The sequence below is a fragment of the Xyrauchen texanus genome, chromosome 11 (genome assembly GCF_025860055.1).
Source record: "Xyrauchen texanus isolate HMW12.3.18 chromosome 11, RBS_HiC_50CHRs, whole genome shotgun sequence".
NCBI classification, from domain to species: domain Eukaryota; kingdom Metazoa; phylum Chordata; class Actinopteri; order Cypriniformes; family Catostomidae; genus Xyrauchen; species Xyrauchen texanus.
In genome coordinates this window covers 9,002,911-9,029,249 of record NC_068286.1, presented here as the reverse complement: position 1 = coordinate 9,029,249, position 26,339 = coordinate 9,002,911, and the positions used below count along the sequence as shown (strand labels likewise).

The window sequence follows — 26,339 nt, the reverse complement described above, 5'->3', positions numbered from 1 at the left end:
TTGCCTGACCAAATTCGGCCTTGTCCCCATGACCAAGGGTTTCCGGACTGATATAACAGAATTGGAAGTGCTCTTTCCCAATATTCATACCCACTTTCCCTTTCAAAACACCAGAAAAGAGATTTGTTTCTGTAAATTTTCCTGCTGTAAACAAACTTCAGGTTGACAGTCATTATGACTACATATAAGGCAAACATTGTTAAACCCCATTCAATCAGTCACAATGATGGTAGGCGCAAGGGCTTCTCTCCACTGTGCCATTGGTTGAACCATCCTGCTCACGGAGTATGGGAAGATCAGTGGCTGAATTGGCACATAAACTGTCTAGAGATGCTAGCAGTGCTGTTGGCTTTGAGGTTATTCCTTCCGGACATTCATGGCAGTTTGTGTCCTTATCCGATCAGACAACAGGTTGTTGGTGGCTTACAACAACCTTTAGGAAGGGGTTCTCTCTCATGCCATGCTAAGGCCGGCACGTTGTATTCTTCTGTGGGCACAGGACAATGTGCTGTCTCTTTGAGCAGTACATGTAGAGCATTGAATTTGGGGGTGGATCTTCTGTCCAGACAGGTACTGGTGCCTGGAGAGGTCATGTTTGCATCAAGCGAGATGTTACACTGTCCCATCTTGTTTTCTCTCTCACCCCAGCACTGCTGGGCATCGATGAGCTGGCAGATCAGTGGCTGACTGTGTGTATTTATGCATTTCTAGCAATGAACCTGCTGCACTCGGTTGTGCAGAGGGTTTGGGAGGATCATGTTCGGCTTCTGTTAGTGACGCCGTATTGGTCATCTCAAGTATGGTTTTTGACTCTGGTCTCTCTCCTGGAGAGAATGCCTTGGATAGAATATACATGTTGTCTTAGGCACAGGGCAGCATTTGGCACCCCTGGCCCAAGTTATGGAAGTTGTGGGTTTGGCCCCCGCTGTGGCTGATACAATCTTAAATGCTAGAGCTCCATCAACGAGAAGGTTATATACATTTAAATAGCGTATTTTTGCCTCTTGGTGGAGGAGTGAGGATCCAGTCCACTGCCCAGTTGGTTCAGTGCTGGATTCTTTTTTTTTATCTATTGGAAGACATTCTCTTGTCTCTCGTTTTATGAATGGAGCACGCAGGCTTAGACCTTTTCGTCCCATCCACGTCCCTGTATGGGATATATCTATGGTGTTAGAGTCACTCTCAGCTGCTCCGTTTGAGCCTTTAACATCAGTATTTGATACATTTCTGATTCTTAAGATGACGCTGTTATTAGCATTGGCATCATTTAAGAGGATTGGTGATTCGCATGCCCTGTCGATCAACAGTTTATTAATTTGCAGCCCTTTTTTCCTTCACCATTTGAGTCAGAGGAATATAAGAGGCTGCATATGCTATGCCCAGTACGGGCTCTGTGGGTATATGTTGAATATATCAGCCAATGGTGTAAGTCAGAGCAGTTGTTTGTGTGCTTTGGTGGCCGCAGTGAGGGGTGTTTCGGTTTCCAAGCAAATACTGTCACATTGGATTGTGGAGCATGTCATCCTCATGGGCATTGGCTAGAGGTGCATCCTTGGAAGACATTTGTTTGACGGCAGGATGTTCCTCTCACATACTTTTGTTAGATTTTATAATTTGGACAAGAGTTTGACTCCTGCTTCTCAAGTTCATTCTGATGGAACAGCAGTAAGTTCATGAAGTTCATAAGCTTGCCACAGTGGCTTATTTGCTTAAGCGCCCTCAGCCAATAAATTGGCTTGATTTTATACAGGCTTCTGACCACGTGAGACCACTGACATAGTCCCAATTGCATCATTACACAATGTCTCGTTCCCTCTCAGGGAACCAAGTTTACTGTACATTCGTAACTGAGACGTTTTACATTTATTCTCACTGAGCACTTTATTAGGAGCACTATTGAAGTGTCCAAAGTGGTCTTCTGCTGTTGTAGCCCATCCGCCTCAAGGTTCGACATCTTGTGCATTCTAAGATGCTATTTTGCTCACTATTATTGTACAGAGGGGTTATCTGAGTTACCGTAGCCTATCTATCAGCTCAAACCAGTCTGGCAATTCTCCGCTGACCTCTCTCATCAACAAGACATTTCCATCCGTAGAACTGCCACTCACTGGATCTTTTTTGTTTTTGGCACCATTCTGAGTAAACTCTAGAGACTGTTGTATGTGAAAATCCCAGGAGATCAGCAGTTACAGAAATATTCAAACCAGCGCATCTGGCACCAACTCTCATACCATGGCCGAAATCACTGAGATCATATTTTTTCCCATTCTATTGGTTGATGTGAACATTAATTCAAGCTCTTGACCAGAATCTGTATGATTTTATCCATTGCACTTCTTCCACAAGATTGGCTGATTAGATGATTGTATGAATATTAGGTCTACAGGTGTTCCATATAAAGTATTCACTGAGTGTATATTTACAAATAGTCATTTAGCAGACAGTTTCTTCCAACACAACTGACAAATGAAGTTCATAAGTAATTTGTCATACAAAAGTCAACAATATCTGCAGTATTGCAGTATTAGTTTTTAAAGGCCGCCAAGCAACTTTGGAACATTGTGCCTTACTAGACTCTTTTCAAAATGTCTTAGTTTGGAACACAATAGTAAAGTGTAGCTGGGTAAACTTTTATAGTGGTGAATGGGAAACCAAAGCAAATATTTGCATATTGTTTTGCAATCCCATTAGCTACAACAGCAAATGAAAAAAATCCACTATTATGTTTCCACTACTTTCCATATGTGGGAAAAAATAAAAAAGAGAGAGCGGTGGATTTCGACAGTCAGTGTGTACTCCCTCAGCAGCTGTAATAAAGCTATGCTTCAAGATAATCTAGAAATGTGTAATCACAGTCTTAGAAAAGGCTTAACCTGTTGATAAGGGATATCCTGGATTCTATGCGTGTTAATCTCAATCTACAGCATTTGTGGCATAATGATTACCACAAAAAATATGTTTGACTCGTCCCTCTGCACTTACAGTGAAAACGAATGGGACATGTCCATAAACATAAAAATACACACTGTTTTAAAAATAGCCACAAGAAGTAAATATTATACATTTTTAACATGACTTTAGTGTGACAGAAATAATTTACTAACCTTGTCGTTGTAAAATTATTCTCATAATGTCTTGCTATCTCTTATCTCTATCTACTTTTACTCTCTTTATTGCCATGACGACGTAATGCCGTTAAACCTTTTAAGCGATTTTAGCAAGCTAAAATAGTGTACAAAATAGATTTTATCACAATAAAATCATGTTAACACATAATGTTTATGTATTGTGACAACAATTTTAAAACAGTGAGCATTTCAATGTTTATGGACCTGCCCCATTTACTTCCATTGTACAGTAAATGCTTTACTATTAAGTTTTTTTTTTTATTTATTTTTGGTATCAACGTAATGCTCAAGATACTCTCAACTGAGCTAAACTTGTACTGAACCTGGAATATTCCTGTAAAATGTAACTTGTTTTGAGTATTTGTATTATTTATTTATTAATTTTCTTACATAGCTATTAAATAATGTGAGACTTATAATGTTATAATTTATTATGAATAATAATTTTTAGTCCAACTAGTTCCAAATTAAAAGAGAAAATAATAAAATATGAATAACTACCATTAATTTGTATTTAAAAATAAATTATGATAAAAAATGATGATACTACTATCATAAAACCAATAAAGTGATTTAAAATTATTCATCCTGCAATGTAAGATTTTGGTCATATCGCCCAACCCTAAACCGGGCACATTTTGTGCACATTTTATTTAAAGTACATAGATGAATCAATACATGTTTGCACATCTTGTTATGTTGATTTCAGTTATTTGGTTTGTAAGATTTGTGTTATTTCATTTCCATGCAGGTAACGACATCTGGTCGAGCGAGTTACTATGTATCCTATCAAAGGGAACCTTTTGTACGCATTAAAATTCCTAAGTACTCCTTGCCTAAGGTAAGATACTAGTTTTAAAAATTTCAAATTAATTACCCTTGCTGTCATACTGGAAATGTATTCAAAATGATTTCCTATTTTTATAGCTACTGCATGGTATTAGTTGCTATAAAGGCGTTCTGTAATTATGTTGCACTGGCTGATACAACAGTGGTCTTGGACTTAAAGGAATAGTTCGGCCAAAAATGAAAATTCTCTCATCATTTACTCACACGTATGCCAACCCAGATGTGTATGACTTCAAATGAAGATGTTTAGAATAATTTATCAGCTCTTCTCATACAATGAAAGTGAATGGGTGCCAAAATTTTGAAACTTCAAAAATCACATAAGGCAGCATAAAAGTAATCCATAAGACTTCAGTGGTTAAATCCATGTCTACTGATGTGATATGATAGAAGTGGCTGATCAAATGATCAATAGTTCAGTCCTTTTTTCTATAAATTCTCTTCCCAGCTCAGTAAATCTCCATTTAACTTTCACATTTTTCTTCTTGTGTTATTGGTGATTCACATTCTTTATACACATCGCCCCCTAATGGGCAGGGAGAGAGAGAAAAGTATTTTGAAGTGGCTTACATTGGCTTACAGTGACACCAAGTGCTCTGGATCCTGCATCATTCAAACACAGTAGTTTTCAGTTACCAATATCATTCACTTTAAACCAGGATTAATTTATTCCACAGATGAAAGTGTACAATAACATGGCAGATACTTAGATTAAAGAAGAAGTATTCCGTTGTCATATGATGCTAACATGGCTGCCCCTTTGAGGGCACCCCCACCCCATGTAGAATAAAATAGGTTTTATAAGGTTACTGATATGACTGAACTCTTCATCTCACAAGAGTGGTCATGATTTTATACCTATGTTTTAAAATTCTATTAATTATTTTAGAAGTAAAACTTTAAATGAGAAAAAAATACTGAGTGAGCCTTTAAATATTGATCTGTTTCTTACTCACCTATCAAATCACTTCTGAAGATGGATTCTAATTATGTATTTATGTGCTTTTTGAAGCTTCAATTTTGGCACCCATTCACTTGTACTGTATGGGCCTAAAGAGCTGAAATATTCTTCTAAAAATCATAATTTGTGTTCTGCAATAGAAAGAAAGTCATACACATCTGGAATGACATGAGGGTGAGAAAATGATGAGATCATTTTATTTTTTGGGCAAACTTTACCTTTAATTCTGACTCCCATCGGCGTCTTATGCAATTTAAATACCACAATGTAGAAATACTCTATTCACATGCACATTTATTATGCCTGACTAATTGATTCGGCAAACAGATTGGTGATTTGGGGAATACTGATATGCAGTAGTTAGTTGTATTTGGTTGGTCATGTGATCTGGCCCACCCTTGTGTAGAATAAAACAGATTTCTCTAGACCACTCTTATGACTGGTTTCATCTCATATAAGTATACATTTGGACACAGAAATTGCCCGGATACGATTTGTCTTCATTTTGAACAGAATCTTATCATTTGAAAAACCTATCAATTTTCTTTTTGCAGATTATTTAGCTTGAAAAGTGTGCTTGTGCTATCTCTCTTTGAATTGGTTATCTAATGCATTGCCATTCATATGTATTTTTAAGAGTGGATTATGTACCTAGATACTTTTTGGGGCCACTGCATTTGTCAAAAGTACAGGTTATTTCTTGATATGTAAAACTTTTTAATGAGGAAAAAAAGACTGAGTGGACATCTTCAAGTGTGCTGTATATAGAGGTTTTCAACATAAAACCAGCATATATTTCATTCTCCGTCTTGAAGAACTGAAGGGCAAAATCTCCTTTGCAGTTGGCTTCCCTTTGTCAGCTGGGTATACATTAAAACACATGTTCCTCTACGCATGTAATCCTGCAGCGGCTGCCAACCAAGAACTAGCAGGGGTCCTCACTAATGACTTCTGCTTTCTTCTTTCTCTCTCTGCTGTCTTTTTTCTCCCTCTTTTATAGGACATGCATATTGTAAGCACGGATCAGGGCCAGGTTTTCGCCGCTGTCCAGGAGTGGAACCAGAATGACACCTATAACCTGTACATATCTGATACGTGCGGGGTGTACTTCACCTTGGCCCTGGAGAACATCAGGACAAGCCGTGGCCTCAGTGGCAACAGCATGATCGACCTTTACGAGGCATAACTTCACCTTGAACCTGTTAACATGCTAACATTATCCCTCATGACAGCGGTGACATGCTAAGATTCTTGTTACTCCTCAAGCAGAATTAAAATTCAAATCAGAGCCCACATCTCACCATGACATTCAGGCATAGCCTACATTGTCAAAAGCATCTGGGGGGTTTACAAGTGAAAATGAAAGTTAGCAAAGAAGACAGAGAGATGAATTGAGTTGTAGTTAAATGAGTTGAGGGGGGCTCACAGGGAGACATTGCTAGTTCAGTGGGAACAATTTGGGTTTCGTGTTGTAGGGAAGGGTTTTCAAATTAATTACTGGTCGTAATTGCCCTTGATCTTTAGAGATAAATGAGTTTACACTGTAACTTTCAGAACTCAAAATTTCCTCGACAGTCCTTAAAGGAGCTATTGAAAACCAAGCTTAAAAAAAAAAGTCTCGTTCTGAAATCAGCTCGTTGGCTCGTTACTGACGTTATAAAACCACAACATTAACATACGACCATCACATTTGCATGTCCATAACACCTCGTCCTTGTTTAGAAACTCATTCCACCCAGTCATGGTGAGGTAATGAGGAGGAAAGTTATACTTTCATTCAGATAATTATTCTAAACAGCAGAAGAACTAACAATAAGTGTATACAGTGAGTAAAAAAAGTGGTTTAGGTTTACGTTCAACAAGGTCTCTGATAATTTTAGTCTGATATTCACAATAAGCACAATTCAGCATCAATTGGTTTTTGAACTTTGAAAAGAGGCTGTGAATGACGTATCGGACAGATAAAAACATCATTGTACTGGACAGCAAATCTCCAACTCAAGCTACATGTTTATAGATTGTTTAATTTTTTTTAAAATATTTTATTTAAGTTTGGTCTGTTACAGTTTGACACTTTATTTTATTTTCACATTATCATCAATTAAAATGTTATTTTCGTTGACTAAAATTATATGCCATTCTAGTTTGAGTAAAACTAACTAAAATGAATTCATATAATATGTTGAAATATTGACTAAATAAGACTAAAAATATGGCAAAATAAAAAAACAGTAAATACTGTAAAAAATTAACACTGCACTGTAACTCGTGTTCACATGCAAAGAGAATGTTAACATTTAAGTCTTAGTAGCAAAAAAAAATACTTAGGGTACAATGGGGATAAAGGCACCCATTTTTTATGGTAACAGAATGTATCAAGGTAAAAAAAATATATATGTTAACAATAATAATAATTATAGGGCACAATTTGTCATCTAATGCAAAGCATTTTGAAATGGAAAGGTGCTTTTTTTTAAGTAACAAATTAAGATGCTTCTTACTCAAAATAACTACTTCAGAAAAAAGTCAACCATTTCCTGTTAATCTCAAACACGTTTGGCATTTTATTACATCTCAAGTATTCTATAAACAAACTAATATCTATTATGATCGGATCAGTCAATGGGAGCCCGCTTTGAATTTTTTTTTTATAACAAATCTTTTCCCCCCAACCCACTTAAGAAAAACAATGTGTTAAATAGGGACCTTTAGCCCCTGCAACAGGGGGGCTTTTTATCACAGATGTTATCCTTGCACTTATTTGACAGTTATTGAAAAATGTTTGATTTAATGACCTTAAACAAAACTGAAAAAGATAAATAAGTATTTTGTCTCAAAATAAATGTATTAATTTCAGGGATATTTATTAGTGTCATACTTTTGCAACATTTAACAAAAAATAATCAATTAGATCAAATTGCCTCAAAATCAACCTATAGACACCACACACATTGTATTGTGTATTGTGACAATCAGGTGTTCAGCAATGTGCTGTGGAAGTTTTAATAATTAATAATTCCTTGCATTTATATAGCGCTTTTCTAGGCTCTCAAAGCGCTTTACATAGTATAGGGGGAATCTCCTCAACCACCACCAGTGTGCAGCATCCACCTGGATGATGCGACAGCAGCCATAGTGCGCCAGAACACCCACCACACACCAGATATTGGTGGAGAGGAGAGAGGAGAGAGTAGAGTTATGTAGCCAATTCAGGGATGGAGATTAATACGATGCCATGGTAGATAGGGGCCAATGGGGGGTATTTGGCCAGGACACCAGGGTTACACCTCTACTCTTTACGAGAAGTGTCCTGGGATTTTTAATGACCAGAGAGTCAGGACCTCGGTTTAACATCTCATCCGAAAGATGGTGCCTTTTTACAGTATAGTGTCCCCGTCACTATACTGGGGCATTAGGACCCATACAGACCATAGGGTGAGCACCCCCTGCTGGCCTCCCTAATACCACTTCCAGCAGCAACCTTGGTTTTCCCCAGGAGGCCTCCCATCCAAGTACTGGCCAGGCTCAACCCTGCTTAGCTTTAGTGGGCAACCAGGAAAGAGATGCAGGGTGATATGACTGCCAAGTTTTGTTTGCAATTTAGTGTTTTGTGAGGAAATAAAATCAGTGGAGCATTTTACCCCGCAGAGCCTTTAGCCCTGTTGTACTGTTTGTTGACATTGCATCGTCAAGGAAACAAAGTTGTAAAATTGGCTATAACCTTCCACAAAAAGGGTTAGTAAGTGATTTTATTACACTAAAAACATGTTTATATACATTGTGTTTATATCTTGTGGCTATACTTTTGAAAAAGTAAAGAGTATTTTAATGGGCCCCCTCTCACTTCCATTGTGCTTCACTGTAACCCAGATTTTATTTTGTATTTATTTATGTTTTTAAAGAAAAGGAGTGGCAAGTAAAAAAATACAAATAAATAAATAATACAAAAAAAATATATATAACCTATATATATATATATATATATATATATATATATATATATATATATATATATATATATATATATATATATATATATATATATATATATATATATTTATATAGATTTTTTGTTTTGTTTTTGTAATCAATATTATGTAGCAAATGCTGTCAATTGAGCTTGACTTGTATTGAACCAGCATATTTCTTTAAACAATACAGAATGATTCGCCCTTCCCTATTTTGAGGCCAAATTTGGACACCCGCAAGCTACTGCTGTATCTTTTTTTCCATAAAAGAAGCTTGCCTATTGAGGAAAATCATTCCAGCTTCTTCATGTCAGTAAGACGTTGGCATCTGTAATTGGCTGATCTTAGCATGTACCATATCACTTTAAAATTAGAAGTCCCTCTAAAATGTATGAAAAAAAAAATGTTGAGGAATGAAATATTTCACTCCTCTCATCCAAGGAGCTTAAAATAGTCTCCATTAGTGAGTGCAAGCCAGGATAGTTTCATTAATGCACTGGGTTATGATGCGTTTCCCCACTGCCATGCCAAGACTGGCTCAATGCATGCTCACCCTGCCAATACTGAATCTGCAGTCCATCCATATCACTAATAGATTGCAGCAGTCTTCATTAAAGCTTATTGAAAGCTGTTTCACTGAAGCTCCAGTTGGAGCCGCAGGATATATACAGTTCATGACTGGACATTTTTCATAGTTATCTATCTATTGATCAGTGAAAAGTGAGGTTATTTTACCTTTTAAATATTTTATATTACAGTAATGCTTAATAATGGGTGTGATTGCATCCTGTGCAAACGTTGTGGTGTTGCAATTTATGTCTTTCAGCATTGCTTCTTACTGCTTCTTAAAGGTATAGTCCACCCAAAAGTGATATTGAATAAGCAGATACCCTGCCTTATAGTGTTCAAAACCTTTATGTATTAAGTTTACCCCTTTGTGAAATAGAAAATTAGATGTAAGACAGAATGACTGATGTTTGTATTAGTTCATGGAACAGATCTTTGCTTTGTTTGTTCAATTGCTTCTTTTATTCATTTCCATAATTCTTCACATGTATGTCTGATGAAGTTATTGTAACCAAAAACCCAGAACTAGATTGCTCAGTTCATTCTTTCAGTGCGATTTGCAGAGTATGCTTTATATGAACCACTCTACTGCAACCATTCCCAAATTCCGTCCATCTGTCCACAGGGAGAACATTGGAATGGAGAGATGGAAGAAAAAGTATAATAAATAATTAACGTTGTGATTGACAGGTCTGGTCAACAGAGGTGGGGACCTCATTAGCAGTGTCCCTCCAATGCAACTCTGTCACTGTGACACTGTCAAGTGCACTCCCTATAAGTACCACATACAGAGTCGGACACTGCCTTAGCGCATGCTTTGCTAGCGGGGCACGTTTTAAAATGTGCCGTCAGCAGGCACGATTCAATATTTCTAAGTTTGGACTTGTTTCAAGACAAGTATGAGCAGTGGGTTAGATGCTTGTCAGCTGCAGTAAACAGCAGTGAGTATGTCAGATATAGCTTCAGTTAGCTATCGTAAGTGTGGGGACAAGTGTCTACATAATTAAGAGGCTTTATTAGGTGATAGTCGAGAGCTTTGAAGCCTGGGTGTAGATGCTCATGTTTGTTTCATATTTCTTTTCCCCTGTTCCCAGGTAGCAGGGATTGAAGGTATGCTCATCGCTAATAGGAAGGTGGACAACCAGGTAAAGACGTACATCACTTACAATAAGGGCCACGACTGGAGGCTTCTGCAGGCGCCCAATACGGACCTGGCAGGAAATCAGATTCATTGTGTCCTGGTAAGGAGTTTAGAGGAAAATATGGAGGTCATGTGGAAAAGCAAGAAATAAGTGTGGATAAGAAAATCAGAGGGAATTGTGATTATTAAGATACAGTAAACATTTTTATAAAAGGAACAGTTTTTTGGTAACTCTTTACATTTAAGGTTCCCTTTGAAAAGGTTTATAAAAGGATTCATTAATAAATAATATCTAATCTACAGTACAAATGCATTATTATAATTTATGTGCAGTTATAACAGCATGAAGTAAAAAAGGATGAATTTCATGGAATGCCTCCAAAATAGTGAGCAAGTTTTAACTTGCATTATAAATGCTTAATAAAGGGACTTTATCATACGTATTTTAATCAAAATCATAAAATGTAAAAATTCATGATTTATGTCATGATCCAGCAAAAAGTGACTAGTTTGGAGTTTAAAAGGTGTTGTGTCTATATCCATTACTCTAATGCCTTGACTTATGCCACTTTCCTGGTCATTTTAGTGTAAAAAGAATGGTGCTACTCCAAGTGATGTCTTGCACAGTCCTTTGCGGGTCTTCATGCTCACCCAGTGCATTGTTTGACAGTTCTTATTTCTCTATTGTTTAGCAAAAGATTGTTCACAAACAATATATATATATATATATATATATATATATATATATATATATATATATATATGGATTTTAAACTTTAATCATACTTTTTAAAGAATAATTTATCAACTTTTGTAATCTAAAAATGGGTACCTTAATGCAAAATGGACACCCATGTTGTTTAATCATGAGTTAATCATGAACCATTTATTAACCAAATTATCAACCAATGAAAATGTACATTAAAGTGTACCCCTGTGAACCAATTATTGAGTTATATATGAATAAGCTATGAAAGTGTACCTTAATGTAAAGTGAACACCTATAAGCAATTTATTAATGAGTTATGAATGTTAGTAAGCTATGAAAGTGTACCTTAATGTAAAGTGAACACCTATAAGCAATTTATTAATGAGTTACGCAAGTTAATAAGCTATGAAAGTGTACCTTAATGTAAATTGAACACCTATAAGCAATTATTAATGAGTTATGAATGTTAGTAAGCTATGAAAGTGTACCTTAATGTAAAGTGAACACCTATAAGCAATTTATTAATGAGTTACGCAAGTTAATAAGCTATGAAAGTGTACCTTAATGTAAATTGAACACCTATAAGCAATTATTAATGAGTTATGAATGTTAGTAAGCTATGAAAGTGTACCTTAATATAAAGTGAACATCTATAAGCAATTTATTAATGAGTTACGAAAGTTAATAAGCTATGAAAGTGTTCCTTAATGTAAAATGAACATCTATAAGCAATTTATTCATGAGTTACGAAAGTTAATAAGCTATGAAAGTGTACCTTAATGTAAAGTGAACACCTATAAGCAATTTAAGGATGAGATAAGAAAGTTAATAAGCTATGAAAGTGTACCATAATGTAAAGTGAACACCTATAAGCAATTTATTAATGAGTTATGAATGTTAGTAAGATATGAAAGTGTACCTTAATGTAAAGTGAACACCTATAAGCAATTTATTAATGTGTTACGCATGTTAATAAGCTATGAAAGTGTACCTTAATGTAAAGTGAACACCTATAAGCAATTTATTCATGAGTTATGAATGTTAGTAAGATATGAAAGTGTACCTTAATGTAAAGTGAACACCTATAAGCAATTTATTAATGAGTTACGCAAGTTAATAAGCTATGAAAATGTACCTTAATGTAAAGTGAACACCTATAAGCAATTTATTCATGAGTTACGCAAGTTAATAAGCTATGAAAGTGTACCTTAATGTAAAGTGAACACCTATAAGCAATTTATTCATGAGTTACGCAAGTTAATAAGCTATGAAAGTGTTCCTTAATGTAAATTGAACACCTATAAGCAATTTATTAATGAGTTACGCAAGTTAATAAGCTATGAAAGTGTACCTTAATGTAAAGTGAACACCTATAAGCAATGTATTAATGAGTTACGCAAGTTAATAAGCTATGAAAGTGTACCTTAATGTAAAGTGAACACCTATAAGCAATTTATTAATGAGTTACGCAAGTTAATAAGCTATGAAAGTGTACCTTAATGTAAAGTGAACACCTATAAGCAATTTATTAATGAGTTACGCAAGTTAATAAGCTATGAAAGTGTTCCTTAATGTAAAGTGAACACCTATAAGCAATTAATGAATGAGTTACAAAAGTTAATAAGCTATGAAAGTGTACCTTAATGTAAAGTGAACACCTATAAGCAATGTATTAATGAGTTATGAATGTTAATAAGCTATGAAAGTGTACCTTAATGTAAAGTGAACACCTAAAAGCAATTTATTAATGAGTTACACAAGTTAATAAGCTATGAAAGTGTACCTTAATGTAAAGTGAACACCTATAAGCAATTTATTCATGAGTTACGCAAGTTAATAAGCTATGAAAGTGTACCTTAATGTAAAGTGAACATCTATAAGCAATTTATTAATGAGATAAGAAAGTTAATAAGCTATGAAAGTGTACCTTAATGTAAAGTGAACACCTATAAGCAATTTATTCATGAGTTACGCAAGTTAATAAGCTATGAAAGTGTACCTTAATGTAAAGTGAACACCTATAAGCAATTTATTAATCAGTTACGAAAGTTAATAAACTTTTAAAGTGTACCTTAATGTAAAGAGAACACCTGTGAAGAACCATTTATTAATGAATTATGAATTTTAGTAAGCTATGAAATAGTAAAGTAATAAAATGTGAATACCAGTTATCCATGAGTCCTGTTAACCAACAACTAGTCGTTTGTTGGATGACTAGTCGATCTTCCAGACCCAACACTATTAACTATTCATGAAAATGCAAAAGAGTCACGAACAAAAGTATAGTAAACATAGGAAATATTTATCTCATAGGACAGATGTCTTGCCGTGCAAGAATGGCTGGGCTTGTGGTTAGCTTAACTTTCCAATTTTTGCAAGGTAATATTTCTCTGCCAAAGGATTTGATTTAAGTCAACAGACTCTATATGCAGGTTCTATATGCTGTTATCTCTTTACCACTGCCATTTTTTATGAAAAGTAGTTTTAGGGACTTAGCACCATGGATATGTTCAGTGAACCAAGAATGTTTTTTAGCCATACCTTGTTATGATACAGTATGTGTGTGTAAGTGAAACAAACAAAGAATGAAGAAACACACACAGGAAGCACCACCAGATTAAAGAGGCTTTTGTCCAAGTTGAGTGTAATGGCCCTCTCCTCTGACGCTCTCATTAGCCTCTTATAATCCTCATGATTACCGACATTAAAATCCTGTTTTTCTTTGCCATTCACATAATAATGTCATGACACCCATTGAGAGGGTGAAAAGGGATGATTTGCAGTGCACAGATTTCAGATATAATTCTCGTTTAGTTTTGTTGGAGGTCCCAGGAGAGTTGCTTTTCTTTTTAATGTCAAATTCCAGTCTTTGCCGATAATGACTGTAAAAAGCAATTAGCACTCACGGTAAGGGTATCGGCCTCTACAGAGGGCACTCTGAACCTGATTATATTTAATAATTCTGGATTCTTTAGTGCAGCTGTAACATTATTATTCATTTGGTCTCTTCACATTGTTTTCCTTATACGATTGGGTAATTGAGAACATGCTCCTCACTGTCACACTCAGTAATAAAACATTGCACCTGCCCTTTATCTAAAAACAAAACACATGCTTTTGCTCCATCTGAGTGTTTAACATCTTTAATCTGCCAACTGAGAATTTTTATAAAGGCCACCACTGGAATGTTTTTTTCGTTCAACAAAGACTTTAAGTTTTCAACCAAAATTGGTAAAGTGTGGACACGGCCAACCACAGAATTAGAATCAGGCTGTAAGCTCGAGGCTACACTTCAAAAGTAAAATAAAATAAAATCACACTTTTTTTTTCTCCAAATGCTTGGAAATGCTTTGGCTGGCCATTTTAAGAATAGTTAAATGGTTTTGCTACAACTACATATTTGGTTGCGCGATTTGCTTACAAGGAGACTTCTTTGACAAACAAAAACCAGCAATGCTGACGTAACAGCTACATTTTGTTTCCATAGGGATTGTTCATACCGAACAAGTTTTTGGATCCATTTGCGTGGTTTTTAATTGTGTTTCTTTGTAAACATGCGGTAAACTGACACCTTTGACCATTGTGCCATGTCTCACTGTTTTTTTTTTCAGTGTCTCGTGCAGGAGTGCCATGTTTTTAACCTCTTGAGACACGAGCGTGACTGCTGCGTCCATTTCCCTTTTTGATTTGTAACTGGTAGCACCTGATAAATGAGCAAATAGTTTTCCAAACAATTGATATTCACATATGTGGGACTAATTTGTACAATTTTAAATAATACCAAGCAATAGTGTCACGCCCACTCCAGTCTCTCTTTAACTCACAAGATCAACCTCTCCTAATCAGCACTTCACTGGACTCACCTGTTTCCCATTATCCCCATTAGCTAGTGTGTATTTAAGTGGTTCAGTTTCCTTTATTCCTTGTCAAGTCTTGTTTGTGTTCCAACCTATCATGTGTACACAGTGTCTGACCCTCTTTATCATTGATTTTGATCATGTTAAGTGTTATTTGTTCTCTTGTTTTCAACTTGTTTGTTTTGTATTCTGTTTTTTATGAAATGCTACATTTGGATCTACACAACCTTTGTCTCCTTTCATCCTTCCTCTCGCCTGACATATAGAAAGTCATATTGTTTTCATTAAATTGTTTATTATGATTCCAGGAGTGTTGGTTATTCATATTTTTGAGATGCTACAGGTATTACAGCTGATTTTCTATAAAGCTGAATAAATAATTATTATTCAAATAATGGCCAGCATCATCCAATCACTGGCAACCTTGTTAAAATAAAATTTAGCAGTATATATTTCTGTATCTATGTATTGATAAATCTTGTCAAATGTCTGCCAAAAATGTTGAATGATCCAAATGTATCTGAAGCCTGAAACTTGTCAGATTTTAGGAGTGAATGCACTTAGCTGTATAGAAAACTATAAGGATGCCCCCTTATTAATAGAACCATATTGTACAGTGATAAAAAAAAAAAACATAACAAATTTATATTAAAATGAAGCGAAATAATGCACAGATTTGTACATTTGAAAGTTATTCAAAATAACAATAATTTTGTTGTTGTTGTTGTTTTACTTTTGAGGGAATAAGGTCCATTTTCCACATACATTGTGTGGACGTTACACTATGTTTATCAGTGAGCTGTCTCGCGAATAATGAATCAGTTTTTTTAAAGTGGCATATCAAACAAAACAAGAGACACAATTATTTACAAGCAAACAGGTTTCAATCAAAAAAATTAAAGAGGTTCCTTATCAGAGGCATTTGTGTCAGCGCTGAGCTCATAGGAGCGCTTCACGAAAATGTATGTCATTCTGTTGTGTCTCGTGACCTGGTGTTCCAGAAGTTTAACATTTAAATGACAGAGTAGAGTGTTGTAAACCATATTCAGTCAGTTTAAATTAATTTGAATTATGTTTTGCATGTAGTGAAGCCAAAATGCAATATCCACATATGGATGCGGGGTGATCGCAAGAGTTTAAGATACATTGTCAAGTTAAAAGAACATACATTTTTAAAACTGTGTCCTTATACAGATCATAATCCAAGTATTGAGCAATGGATTGCTACTGTGGTATACCATTATTCCATATGATTGTCTTTTATCATCCTTGAGTGGCTGATTGGAAAAATGATTGGCTGACTTTGTTTTATTGATTTATGAAAAGCTATCGGCTTGATTTACCTAAGCTGTTATTTTGTGTACACGCAAGTCTTCTACTGAAAGATTTAGTGAATCCAATATGCCATAGATCACACAATGTCATCCATATTATTCCAGTGCCATGACAGTGAATTATGGGAATGGTTTTTGCATTTTGAATTGTGTAATATTCAGCGTAAAGTCGCCTATGTTATGGCAAACACAGCACCGCTTGTGCGCTTATTGTCTTAGACTTTCTTGTGCCTACGGGATCATGCAGGCTTGTTTTGATTGACAGTTACATAATAACTCTGTTGTGGCTAATGGAGGATGTGTCACTTTCTCTCCACTCAGCCATTCTGTTCCCTACACCTACAACTGCAGATGTCGGAGAATCCATACCTTTCAGGCTCTATATTCACAAAGAGCTCGGCACCTGGAATCATAGTGGCTACAGGTAAACCACAAAACTGAGAAGCATGTACTATCTGGGTGTGTGTGAACAAGTTTGTAAGCACCAAACACATTTCTTGTTTCGTCATGCCAGTTACTAAAAGCACAAGGGGAAAAAAGGGGAACAACATGCTGTTGTTCAATATATATATATATATATATATATATATATATATATATATATATATATATATACTGGTGGCCAAAAGTTTGGAATAATGTACATATTTTTCTGTTTCAGAAGGAAAAAAGTACTTTAATTCACCCAAGTGGCATTCAACTCACCCAAGTGGTAATCATGCTAAATTGCTAATTTGGTACTAGAAAATCACTTGCTATTATATCAAACACAGCTGAAAGCTATTTGGTCCATTAAATGAAGCTTAACATTCTCTTTGTGTTTGCCACAGTATGCAATAGACTGGCATGTCTTAACTTCTTAAGGTCAATATTAGGTCAAAAATGGCAAAAAAAAAAAAACATTTTCTAGAAACTCGTCAGTCAATCATTGTTTTGAGGAATGAAGGCTATACAATGCTTGAAATTGCCAAAGAACTGAAGATTTCATACATAGGTGTACACTACAGTCTTCAAAGTAAAAGGACAACTGGCTCTAACAAGGACAGAAAGAGTTGTGGAAGTCCAGATGTACAACTAAACAAGAGGCTCAGGGGTGCAGGCATTTTGGGAAGAACTGCAAAGAAAAAGCCACTTTTGAAAACAAAAAGAAAAGGTTAGATTGGGCAAAGAAACACAGACATTGGACAACAGATAATTGGAAAAGAGTGTTATGGATCTTAACCCCATTGATATTTTGTGGGAACAGCTAGCATGTAAGGTACAAGAGAAGTGCCCGACAAGACAGACACATCTATGAAATGTCACCTGAGTATCTGGACAAACTGACAGCTAAAATGCCAAGGATCTGCAAAGCTGTCATTGCTGCAAGTGGATATTTTTTTGATGATAACACTTTGAAGTAGTTATTGTTTTTTTTTGGGTCAGATTTCGGGTTCAATACAAAATAAGCTTAATCAACAGCATTTATTACCACAACACTTAATTCTGTCAACAAAAAAAAAAGGAAAAATTACAATTAAAGTGAATGGGGCCAATCTGTAAACATACATTGTTTTGTTTATGTCTATAACATTTATAGACATGAACATAATATAAGACATAAACAATATGGATGACATAAATAATATGCATGTTAACATGATTTTAGTCTAATAAAAGTTCTTACTTAGCTTTTCTTTAAGTTATATCCAATATTACAACTCTATTGCCATGGCGACATAACACTGTAAAGCCTGTAATCCAGGTAAACGATGATTTAAACCACTTTACAGTTCAAATAATGCATGAGTTTCAACTTATATCTTATATAATGAAAAAAAAAAAAACCACATACAACATACATACATATAAAGGTGAAATGCTTTTACCAAGTTGTTATCACGTTAGCCTTAAAAACCTCCAAACATTGGCTCTATTCACATTTCAATGTAAGTGTCTAACTATAACCTCGATATTTAAAAAAAATAAAAAAATTTACTTTAAAAATTTCTTTTTTTTAAAGCATGGTCGAGTGAAATTTTATTTGTGGTAATCAACATTGTATCACAAATGCTGATATGCTTTGATCAAAAGTAGAACAACAGTTGGGGAGTTCGGTCTACTATGACTCATTTCACCTTTCACTTGTCCTTAGTGTAGTTTAATTCAAGGTCAGATGTATTTGTCTTGGAATAACCTCAAGTGATATCAGTTCTGAAATATTTATTCATTTTAAGAACATGGACGTTCTATAAGCATGAACAGTTCTCTTGTTTTACATCCCCATAGAGTTTGCTGTTAAAGTTATCACTTGAAGGAAATAAAAAATTTTTTACAGTCCATCAAGGACATTATCACTACACCCCTTAGTTCACTTTCATAAATTTAGAACAGGGCAATGGCAAATAACAGAGCTGACTGCAGGCAGGCTTCACGCTAGACGTGATGTGTGTGGGTGAGTTTGTGTGTGTAGGCATTAAAAACGAAATACAACACATTGAAACTAGTACACAAGAGTAGCAATTATTTTGTGGTTATGGTAGTGCCCTGGTGGAGTGACACACACACTCTTTCTATTCAAGTCAATGTTGCCTCTGCTCTCTTGATAATCCACATAATCCAGTTGATAATCCATATAAATAATCGACATATTGTATGCGCTCAAAAAGTCTCACTGCTAAGTGTATATGTATGTATGTTCTATGTGTTTTTTTTAGTGCTCTTCATTGTTTCCCCATTCTCATTTCCCATTTTTAAATATAATGTTTGAATTTGGTTTGTTACCCAGGAAATATTGGCTCCGAACTGTCTTATAACAATGTGGCGATGTTCATTTCATCAGATGCAGGAAATAACTGGAGACAGGTACGTGGGTTCATACTCTTTGTGACTCTGTTTCATGTTATTGATGATGATCAATAACACGATCTCATGATTGTCAAAACCATTTGATAAAGGCTTGTGCATAACTGCTCAATGTATATATTAAAAATTGTGCCTAAAATGTATATGTATATTTATAACTATATTTTCAGGAGTATTAAATATATATTCTGATTTATAACTACTGAATATATTTAGAATTGTATGTAATCATTTCCTGTTTGGGATAGATGGATGGATGGATGGATGGATGGATTTTATCATGTCACATTATCACATTTCAAGAGTAAACCAGAGTACTACAAAAGCTAGAACTAAGATAGAAATAATTATGTATTGTTCTTTCCATTTTGCAGATTTTTGAGGAAGAGCACAACGTCTGGTTTTTGGACAAAGGTGGAGCTTTGATTGCAGTTAAACAGCCCACAATTCCCACTAGACATCTTTGGTATGGCAAGAACCTCCTAGAATGTGTTTTACTTTTATTCATACTTGTTTGGGGAAAATCCTACATGTCTTCGGTACTCTATCTCTCTGATAGTCAGTTTTCTGATATTAAGTTGATGTTAGTTAAACATACTTTGAACAGGAGACAAGGGAGGAAAACTGAAATGCCTCGTCAAAAGAGCTGGCAGTGAACAAATTGGAATTAGTTTTTACGCACCATGGGAAGTGTTCCACAACTTCCCTCTTATCCCCCTTGAGTTCACACATTGGTTCCTTCTTCAAATTGGCCCTCCTGGTTTTGCTTCAGTGATGTTTAATCCTCAAGAGTCTAAATTTTTTTCTCTCTTATCACTTGGCTTTAGTTTTAGGCCCACTGATGTGTGACACCTTTAGTTTTTAGTGCTCTTAAACAACTCAAGCGAGACGGTAAGCAGAGTCAAAACTGTGCAGAGCAATCGTGTCTTTTCCTGCAAGTATGACTTCAAATAATCGCCTGACCGCATGTTTTCTTAATGGATATGTGTCAACACTCTGCCATCGACTGTTGCTTATTGCAGACTGGAGAGGTCTTGGATGTTTCCAAAGCAACACATCGTACCTTGGTCCTTGCATTGTTTCAACCTTCAACCTCGCACATAGTACCCTACTGTTTGCACCTGTGAAGTGTTGATAAGCTGTCAGTAGAGATCACGATCAGACTCACAGGATGAAAGTACTCCAACTCTTACTTGTGTCGACTCCCCCTCCTCCGTCACTTTTCTAGATGTTAAGAAGTTGAATTTTTTTTTGACACTCCTCTCCTTCTGAAAAAAAGGGCCTAAACCAGTATAAATTGGTTTGTTGGTCTTAGCTGTTCTAAGCTGATTTATGCTGGTCTAGCTGGTATTTATCTGGTTCAATAGCTGGTTCCAGCTGGTTTCACAGCTTGATCAGCTGACAAGTAACCAAATACCCTCAAAAACCAGCTAAACAGACCAGCCTAACCACTTTGGCCAGGCTGAGAGCTCACCTAAACCACCTTAGTCTAGTCTAAGCTGTTTTTTTCAGCAGTGTTTTTAGACCCTCTTGGGATTACTATTTGAACCCAAGATTGTTGTCGCATCACATATACTGAAGTTTTTCTTTCGCAGGATCAGCTTTGATGAAGGTCGTCAGTGGATGCGCCACAGTTTCTCTGCCATGCCGCTGTTTGTGGATGGTGTTCTGGTGGAGGAAGGCGCAGAAAACCAGATCATGACGTAAGTGTATGTGGGTGGCCATGGTTTGTTTTTGACAGGTTCTCTCCTACACACACACACACACACACACACACACACACACACACACACACACACACACACTCAAACAGAAAGCCAATGTGTCCCTGTTATTTCATATGCTATACAGAAGAATGGATTCCTCCGAACTCATATAAACTGCTCATTCAAGAAAGGTTAATTAATTACACTCTTATGCTAATGTTATGAGTCTCAGTGGATAAACAATGCTTCCCATTATGTCTTGGTGATGGTATGTAGTTTAAAGCAGTTTCCATCTCTCTCTATCTGCATAAAGTCTGGTCCACATTGCAGCTTATCCTAGCTAAGAACCATACACTTAAATGGATAGTTCAAACAAAAATGTTAATTGTCTCATCATTTACTCACCCTCATGCCATCCCAGTTGTGTATTACATTCTTTTTTCTGCAGAACACAAATAAATTATATTTTGGACCAACTTTATTTTAGATGGCCTTAAATGAATAGTTCACCCAAAAGTGGAAATTTGCTGATAATTTATTCACCCTCAGGCCATCCACGAGTTTCTTTCTTAATCAAAACAGAATTTAAGATTTTTAGGAATTAATTTCAGGCCTCCTCCTTTCAACAATGCAAGTGAATGAACTTTTTCTGACTGTCCAAACTGTATATGTAGGGTGCATCAAAATAATACACACGACTCCAGTCGACAAATAAAGTTCTTCTGAACCCAAATGATTGACAATTTTTTGAAAAAAAAAAAAAAAACAAACAAAACAAAACAATACTTATATACTTTTTAACTATAAATGTTCACTTCCGTACACCTCTGTGATGCGCTCATGAGAGGGATGATGTGAGCTTGTTGGTAAGGTCATGCGTCACGTGGAGGAGGAGGGAGGAAGCGCATAATTGTTTACAAGAGAAACTGACCAAGTGACGTTCACAAACCAAAACAGTCCAAAATAATGTCAAAACAATACAAAATAAAATTGCTGCGTTATCTACTGAGATTCACAGGATTTACATTGTTTATACAATGAGATCAATGGTACAGCTGATATCACACAAAAGAGAAGCTTCACAAACTGAAGAGGGATTCACAAGGTTGATGTCCACAGAACTGAAGAAGAGGTAACAGGCGAAACACCAGGGTAAGCACTAAACAGATATCGACGAAGATCAAGAGCAAGATCAAGAGCAATACAGTCAGGTAAATAAATACTGTGTGAGAGCAGTGCTGTCAAACTAGAGTCCTTTGTGTGAGACTTGACAGTGAAGTGGCATGAAGGTGAGTTGTTTATGCAGGTAGTGGTGAGCGAGAGAATTGAGTGCAGGTGCGGTGAATTAGAAATCGGGTGATGAGGAGCGGAGCACTGAGGGAGGTGCAGAGCTTGAGGGAGGCGTGACAATGACAAAGTTTTCACACATACCTGAGTTCGCCAGAAAAACAGCATGGGCACAGCTGATGAATTCAAATATCGACCCTTTGTTTCTTTTAGTGGTCTGAAATTCTCAGGGGCAAAATGTTCACTGCACACCCTCCAATATTTGAGAGAATGTAGGGGTGTACAGATATCCAGATTCAGCGCGATAAGCCAGAGCTTCAGTCGTTCATGATCATGTATGTGCAATCGATGAAAACGTTCATATTTTTCCCAGCGTGCAATTTCTTTGGGGTTTCTGAAGGTTGAAGCATCCCGGATACACACGCCAAACGACCAATTTGAACAATACACTTATACGATTACAAATCTAAAGCAAAGACAATTAAACTTTCGTACAGCGCTGCTCCTCCTCTATGTGATGTGTGACCTTCCCAAGAGCTTACGTCATCCCTCTCATGAGCGCATGTCACAGAGAAGTACGGAAGTGAACATTTATAGTTAAAAAGTATATAAGTATTGTTTTGTTTCTAAAATAATTAATCATTTGGGTTCAGAAAAACTTTATTTGTTGACTGGAGTTGTGTGGATTATTTTGATGCATCCTAAATATGCATTTTGGACCATCAAAAAATTACATTATCTTGCATTATTTAAAGGAGGAGGCCTGAAATGAAATCCTAAAAATCTTAAATTCTGTTTTGATGATGAAACAAACTGGATGGACTGAGGGTTAGTAAATTATCAGCAAATTGTTATTTTTGGATGGACTATTCCTTTAACTACTATGTACTTAACCATTTGATACAATGCACTTATTATGTGCATACATGTTGTTGCATTGTAACTACATTTAAAGTAAAGCATTTGATTACATTTGTAGTTACACTGTTAACTTTACTCCCAACCCCTTCCCCAAAACCTAACTCTAACCCCTAATCCTAACCCACCCTTACTCATTTGCAGAACAACATGTAGTTACACAGTAAATGCATAGTCTTGTATATATTTAATGTTAGTACATAGTAATAAAGGCCACCTAATATAAATAGTGACTAATATAAATAAATACATTTTGAAAAATATCTCAGCTCTGTAGGTCCATACAATGCATGTAAATGGTGACCGGAACTTTCAAGCTCCAAAAAGCACATAAAGGCAGCATGAAAGTAATCCATATGACTCCAGTGATTAACCCTTTCATATGTACCATCCCACATATGTGATGGTTAATAGCTGTACCCCGCAGAGTAATGTCACGCATATGTGTTTCTGCAACAGCCAGTTACGTTAAAAGCTGCCAGATTCAAAACGGCTTTCGCACCGACACAGGCTGCAGTGGTCATGCGTCTGTTATTTATATTTGCTCAAACAGTTACTCATACAGTTTTTTTAAACCACAGCATACATTTATTTTAAATACATACATCCAAATCATCACCAAAGTACCACGATAAAAAGTTTACAGCTCTTATATGCACAATCAGTACATCATATGCGATCATCCTCAGATGCATGCTGCCATTTGTTTAAATTAGTAGCGGTTGTCATTCGTCAAACAAACAGCTACGCAAAGAGTCTTTTCAAGCACTTAATATGTTGATTTTATGTAACAAATAGCCAAATTGCCACCAAAGTACCGCTTATCATAACTGCGATAACAGTTCACAGCCTATTGCATATGCACAGCCATCATATAAACGCAATATTCCCATGCACGCAGACACATCTGCTTATTATTAGGTGCAGATGTGGTTTTCATTCAGACAAAAAGCTACTTTAACAGTCTTTTCAGGCATATAATATGTTTGTTTTCTGAAAGAGACTATCACAAAAGCACCACGATTACAGTTTAAACCTTGTATCCTCACAGATGCTGATTGAGCATGATTATCCATGCACACAGCCAAGTCTATTTGCATTAGCAATTGTTTCTCTCTCTCTCTCTCTCACACACACACACACACACACACACACACACACACAGACACACACACATGCATGCACACACAAACATTTAATGCGTATAGGCAAATAGGACTGCTGGTATTATTTGTTCATTTGTTTTTTACAGCTATAAAAACAAAATAAATAAAACAAAAACAGTACAGTAGACATAACCCATTTTTTCAGGTTTACTATATTACATACAGTATTTTATATGACAAGAAATCAATAATTAAAATATAATAATAAAAATAAATAAATGTCTACACTCTGCCCACCTCTGCCGGCTGTGCAGTGTCACATGCAAAAATAAATCACTCCAGGGGGCGCTGCAGAGGAATTTAGACCCTACTCATGAAAAGGTTAAAGCCATTTCTTCAAAGCAATATGATATGTGTGGGTGAGAAACAGATACAAATTTAAGTCATGTTTTACTATAAATCTCCACCTTTGTTCAACCTCGACCAGTAGGTGGCGATATATATGAAGAATGTGAATCACTAAATAAATATTGATCTGTTTCTTACCCAAACCTATTATGAAATTGTGAATTTAACCACTAGAGTCATGTGGATAATATTGTTTGAATGTGCATTTTATGGACCTACAGAGCCAAAATATTCTTCTAAAAATCTGGGATGGCCTGAGGGTGAATACATGAGCGTACTATGTATTTAAAATATACTTTTAAGCAACCTTTTCACTGTTTCTGACAAACGACCAAACCGGAATTCATTTCTTTCCAATGGAGAGTTGCACAAGGGCAGCGTGGGGTTCCGACAGATCTCTGCATTTTCAGATCCGAAATTATCTTTGGCTGTGTTGAAATATTTCAACTTATGCGATTAAACAGTATGCAACCACCCACACAGATGTGATATATTCTTTCAAATCTAGTAGAGCAAAGTGAGAAATAAAGAAGTTGGCAGACTTTTTTCAAAATGCCTGCTATTTCAGAAGTAGTCAGAAATAATAATTAAATGATTAACTTTTTTTTTATTTATTACAGTATTTGTGAGCATGTGTAATTACTTTCTGCACACCGCAAAACTTACATATTTACAGTAAAATCGCAGTTATGAATTTCTTCCTGGATTATGGTTGTTGTAGTTAATTATCATAATAATAACTATATAACACTGTTAATAATACAGAATTAATCATGCAAAATATGGCAGAGCAGTCTCCACAAAGGGTTGTGTCACGGCCGGCTCATAAGAGACTACACATTGGATATCTTACTCAAAGTATAATTTATTAAAAAGAAGAAAAAAAAGTTAAAACATAGAATAAATTGTAACAGAAGATAATACTAGCAAAACAACGCATGTCTGGATCGGGGAGAGGCGGGGATGATGAGAGACGGTTTTTAAAAGCCCTCTCTGCCCTCCGCACTGGTGAATCTGGGTTGGCTTAATGAGCAGGGCTCATCAACTCAAGGCGAAGCACCAGCCCACAAACACCAGGGAGAAGAAAAACCACAAGCCCAGAAGGGGATGTCACAGTTGTACAGAAATGTATGGAAACCAATGTAGTAAGTTCAGGTTTCACAAACTGAAAATTGGTGGAATTTACAGTTCTCAATTTTGTTCTTGGAGATCTACCTTCCTGAAGTGTTTACTTCCATAACGTATTTAACACACCTGAATCAGTCAATCAAGGCATTCAGGTTCACTTGAGAATAACAGACAGGTGTCTTCACATGTGTCAAAGTAGTATTGCCAAATCTAAGTATATTTGTTTATACATTTATTAATGCAATTAATTTGTTAGCCTACAGAGAAACCCAACCAAATAAATAAGTTACTGTGTAGGGGTGTCTGGGGGCATGCACCCCCGTGAGAATATTTTGGCAAAAACAGCATAAAAGTGTTCAATTTTGGTGATTTTGAGAGAAGCACTAATTGAATTTTCTCAGAGTTACCTCTCAAAAATTTGCTTTTAG

At 35.9% G+C, this 26,339-nt stretch overlaps 1 protein-coding gene across 1 annotated transcript in view; it reads left to right on the top strand.

Moving 5' to 3' along the window:
• The window catches only part of LOC127651440 (VPS10 domain-containing receptor SorCS3-like), a 349,046-nt gene that overhangs the window by 269,777 nt on the left and 52,930 nt on the right, over positions 1-26,339 (top strand). The window contains exons 8-14 of the mRNA XM_052137262.1: positions 3,880-3,969; positions 5,939-6,118; positions 10,568-10,714; positions 16,836-16,938; positions 19,282-19,358; positions 19,733-19,824; positions 20,954-21,061. Of these exons, the coding sequence (XP_051993222.1) occupies positions 3,880-3,969; positions 5,939-6,118; positions 10,568-10,714; positions 16,836-16,938; positions 19,282-19,358; positions 19,733-19,824; positions 20,954-21,061 (797 nt within the window). The remainder of the gene's footprint in view (positions 1-3,879; positions 3,970-5,938; positions 6,119-10,567; positions 10,715-16,835; positions 16,939-19,281; positions 19,359-19,732; positions 19,825-20,953; positions 21,062-26,339) is intronic.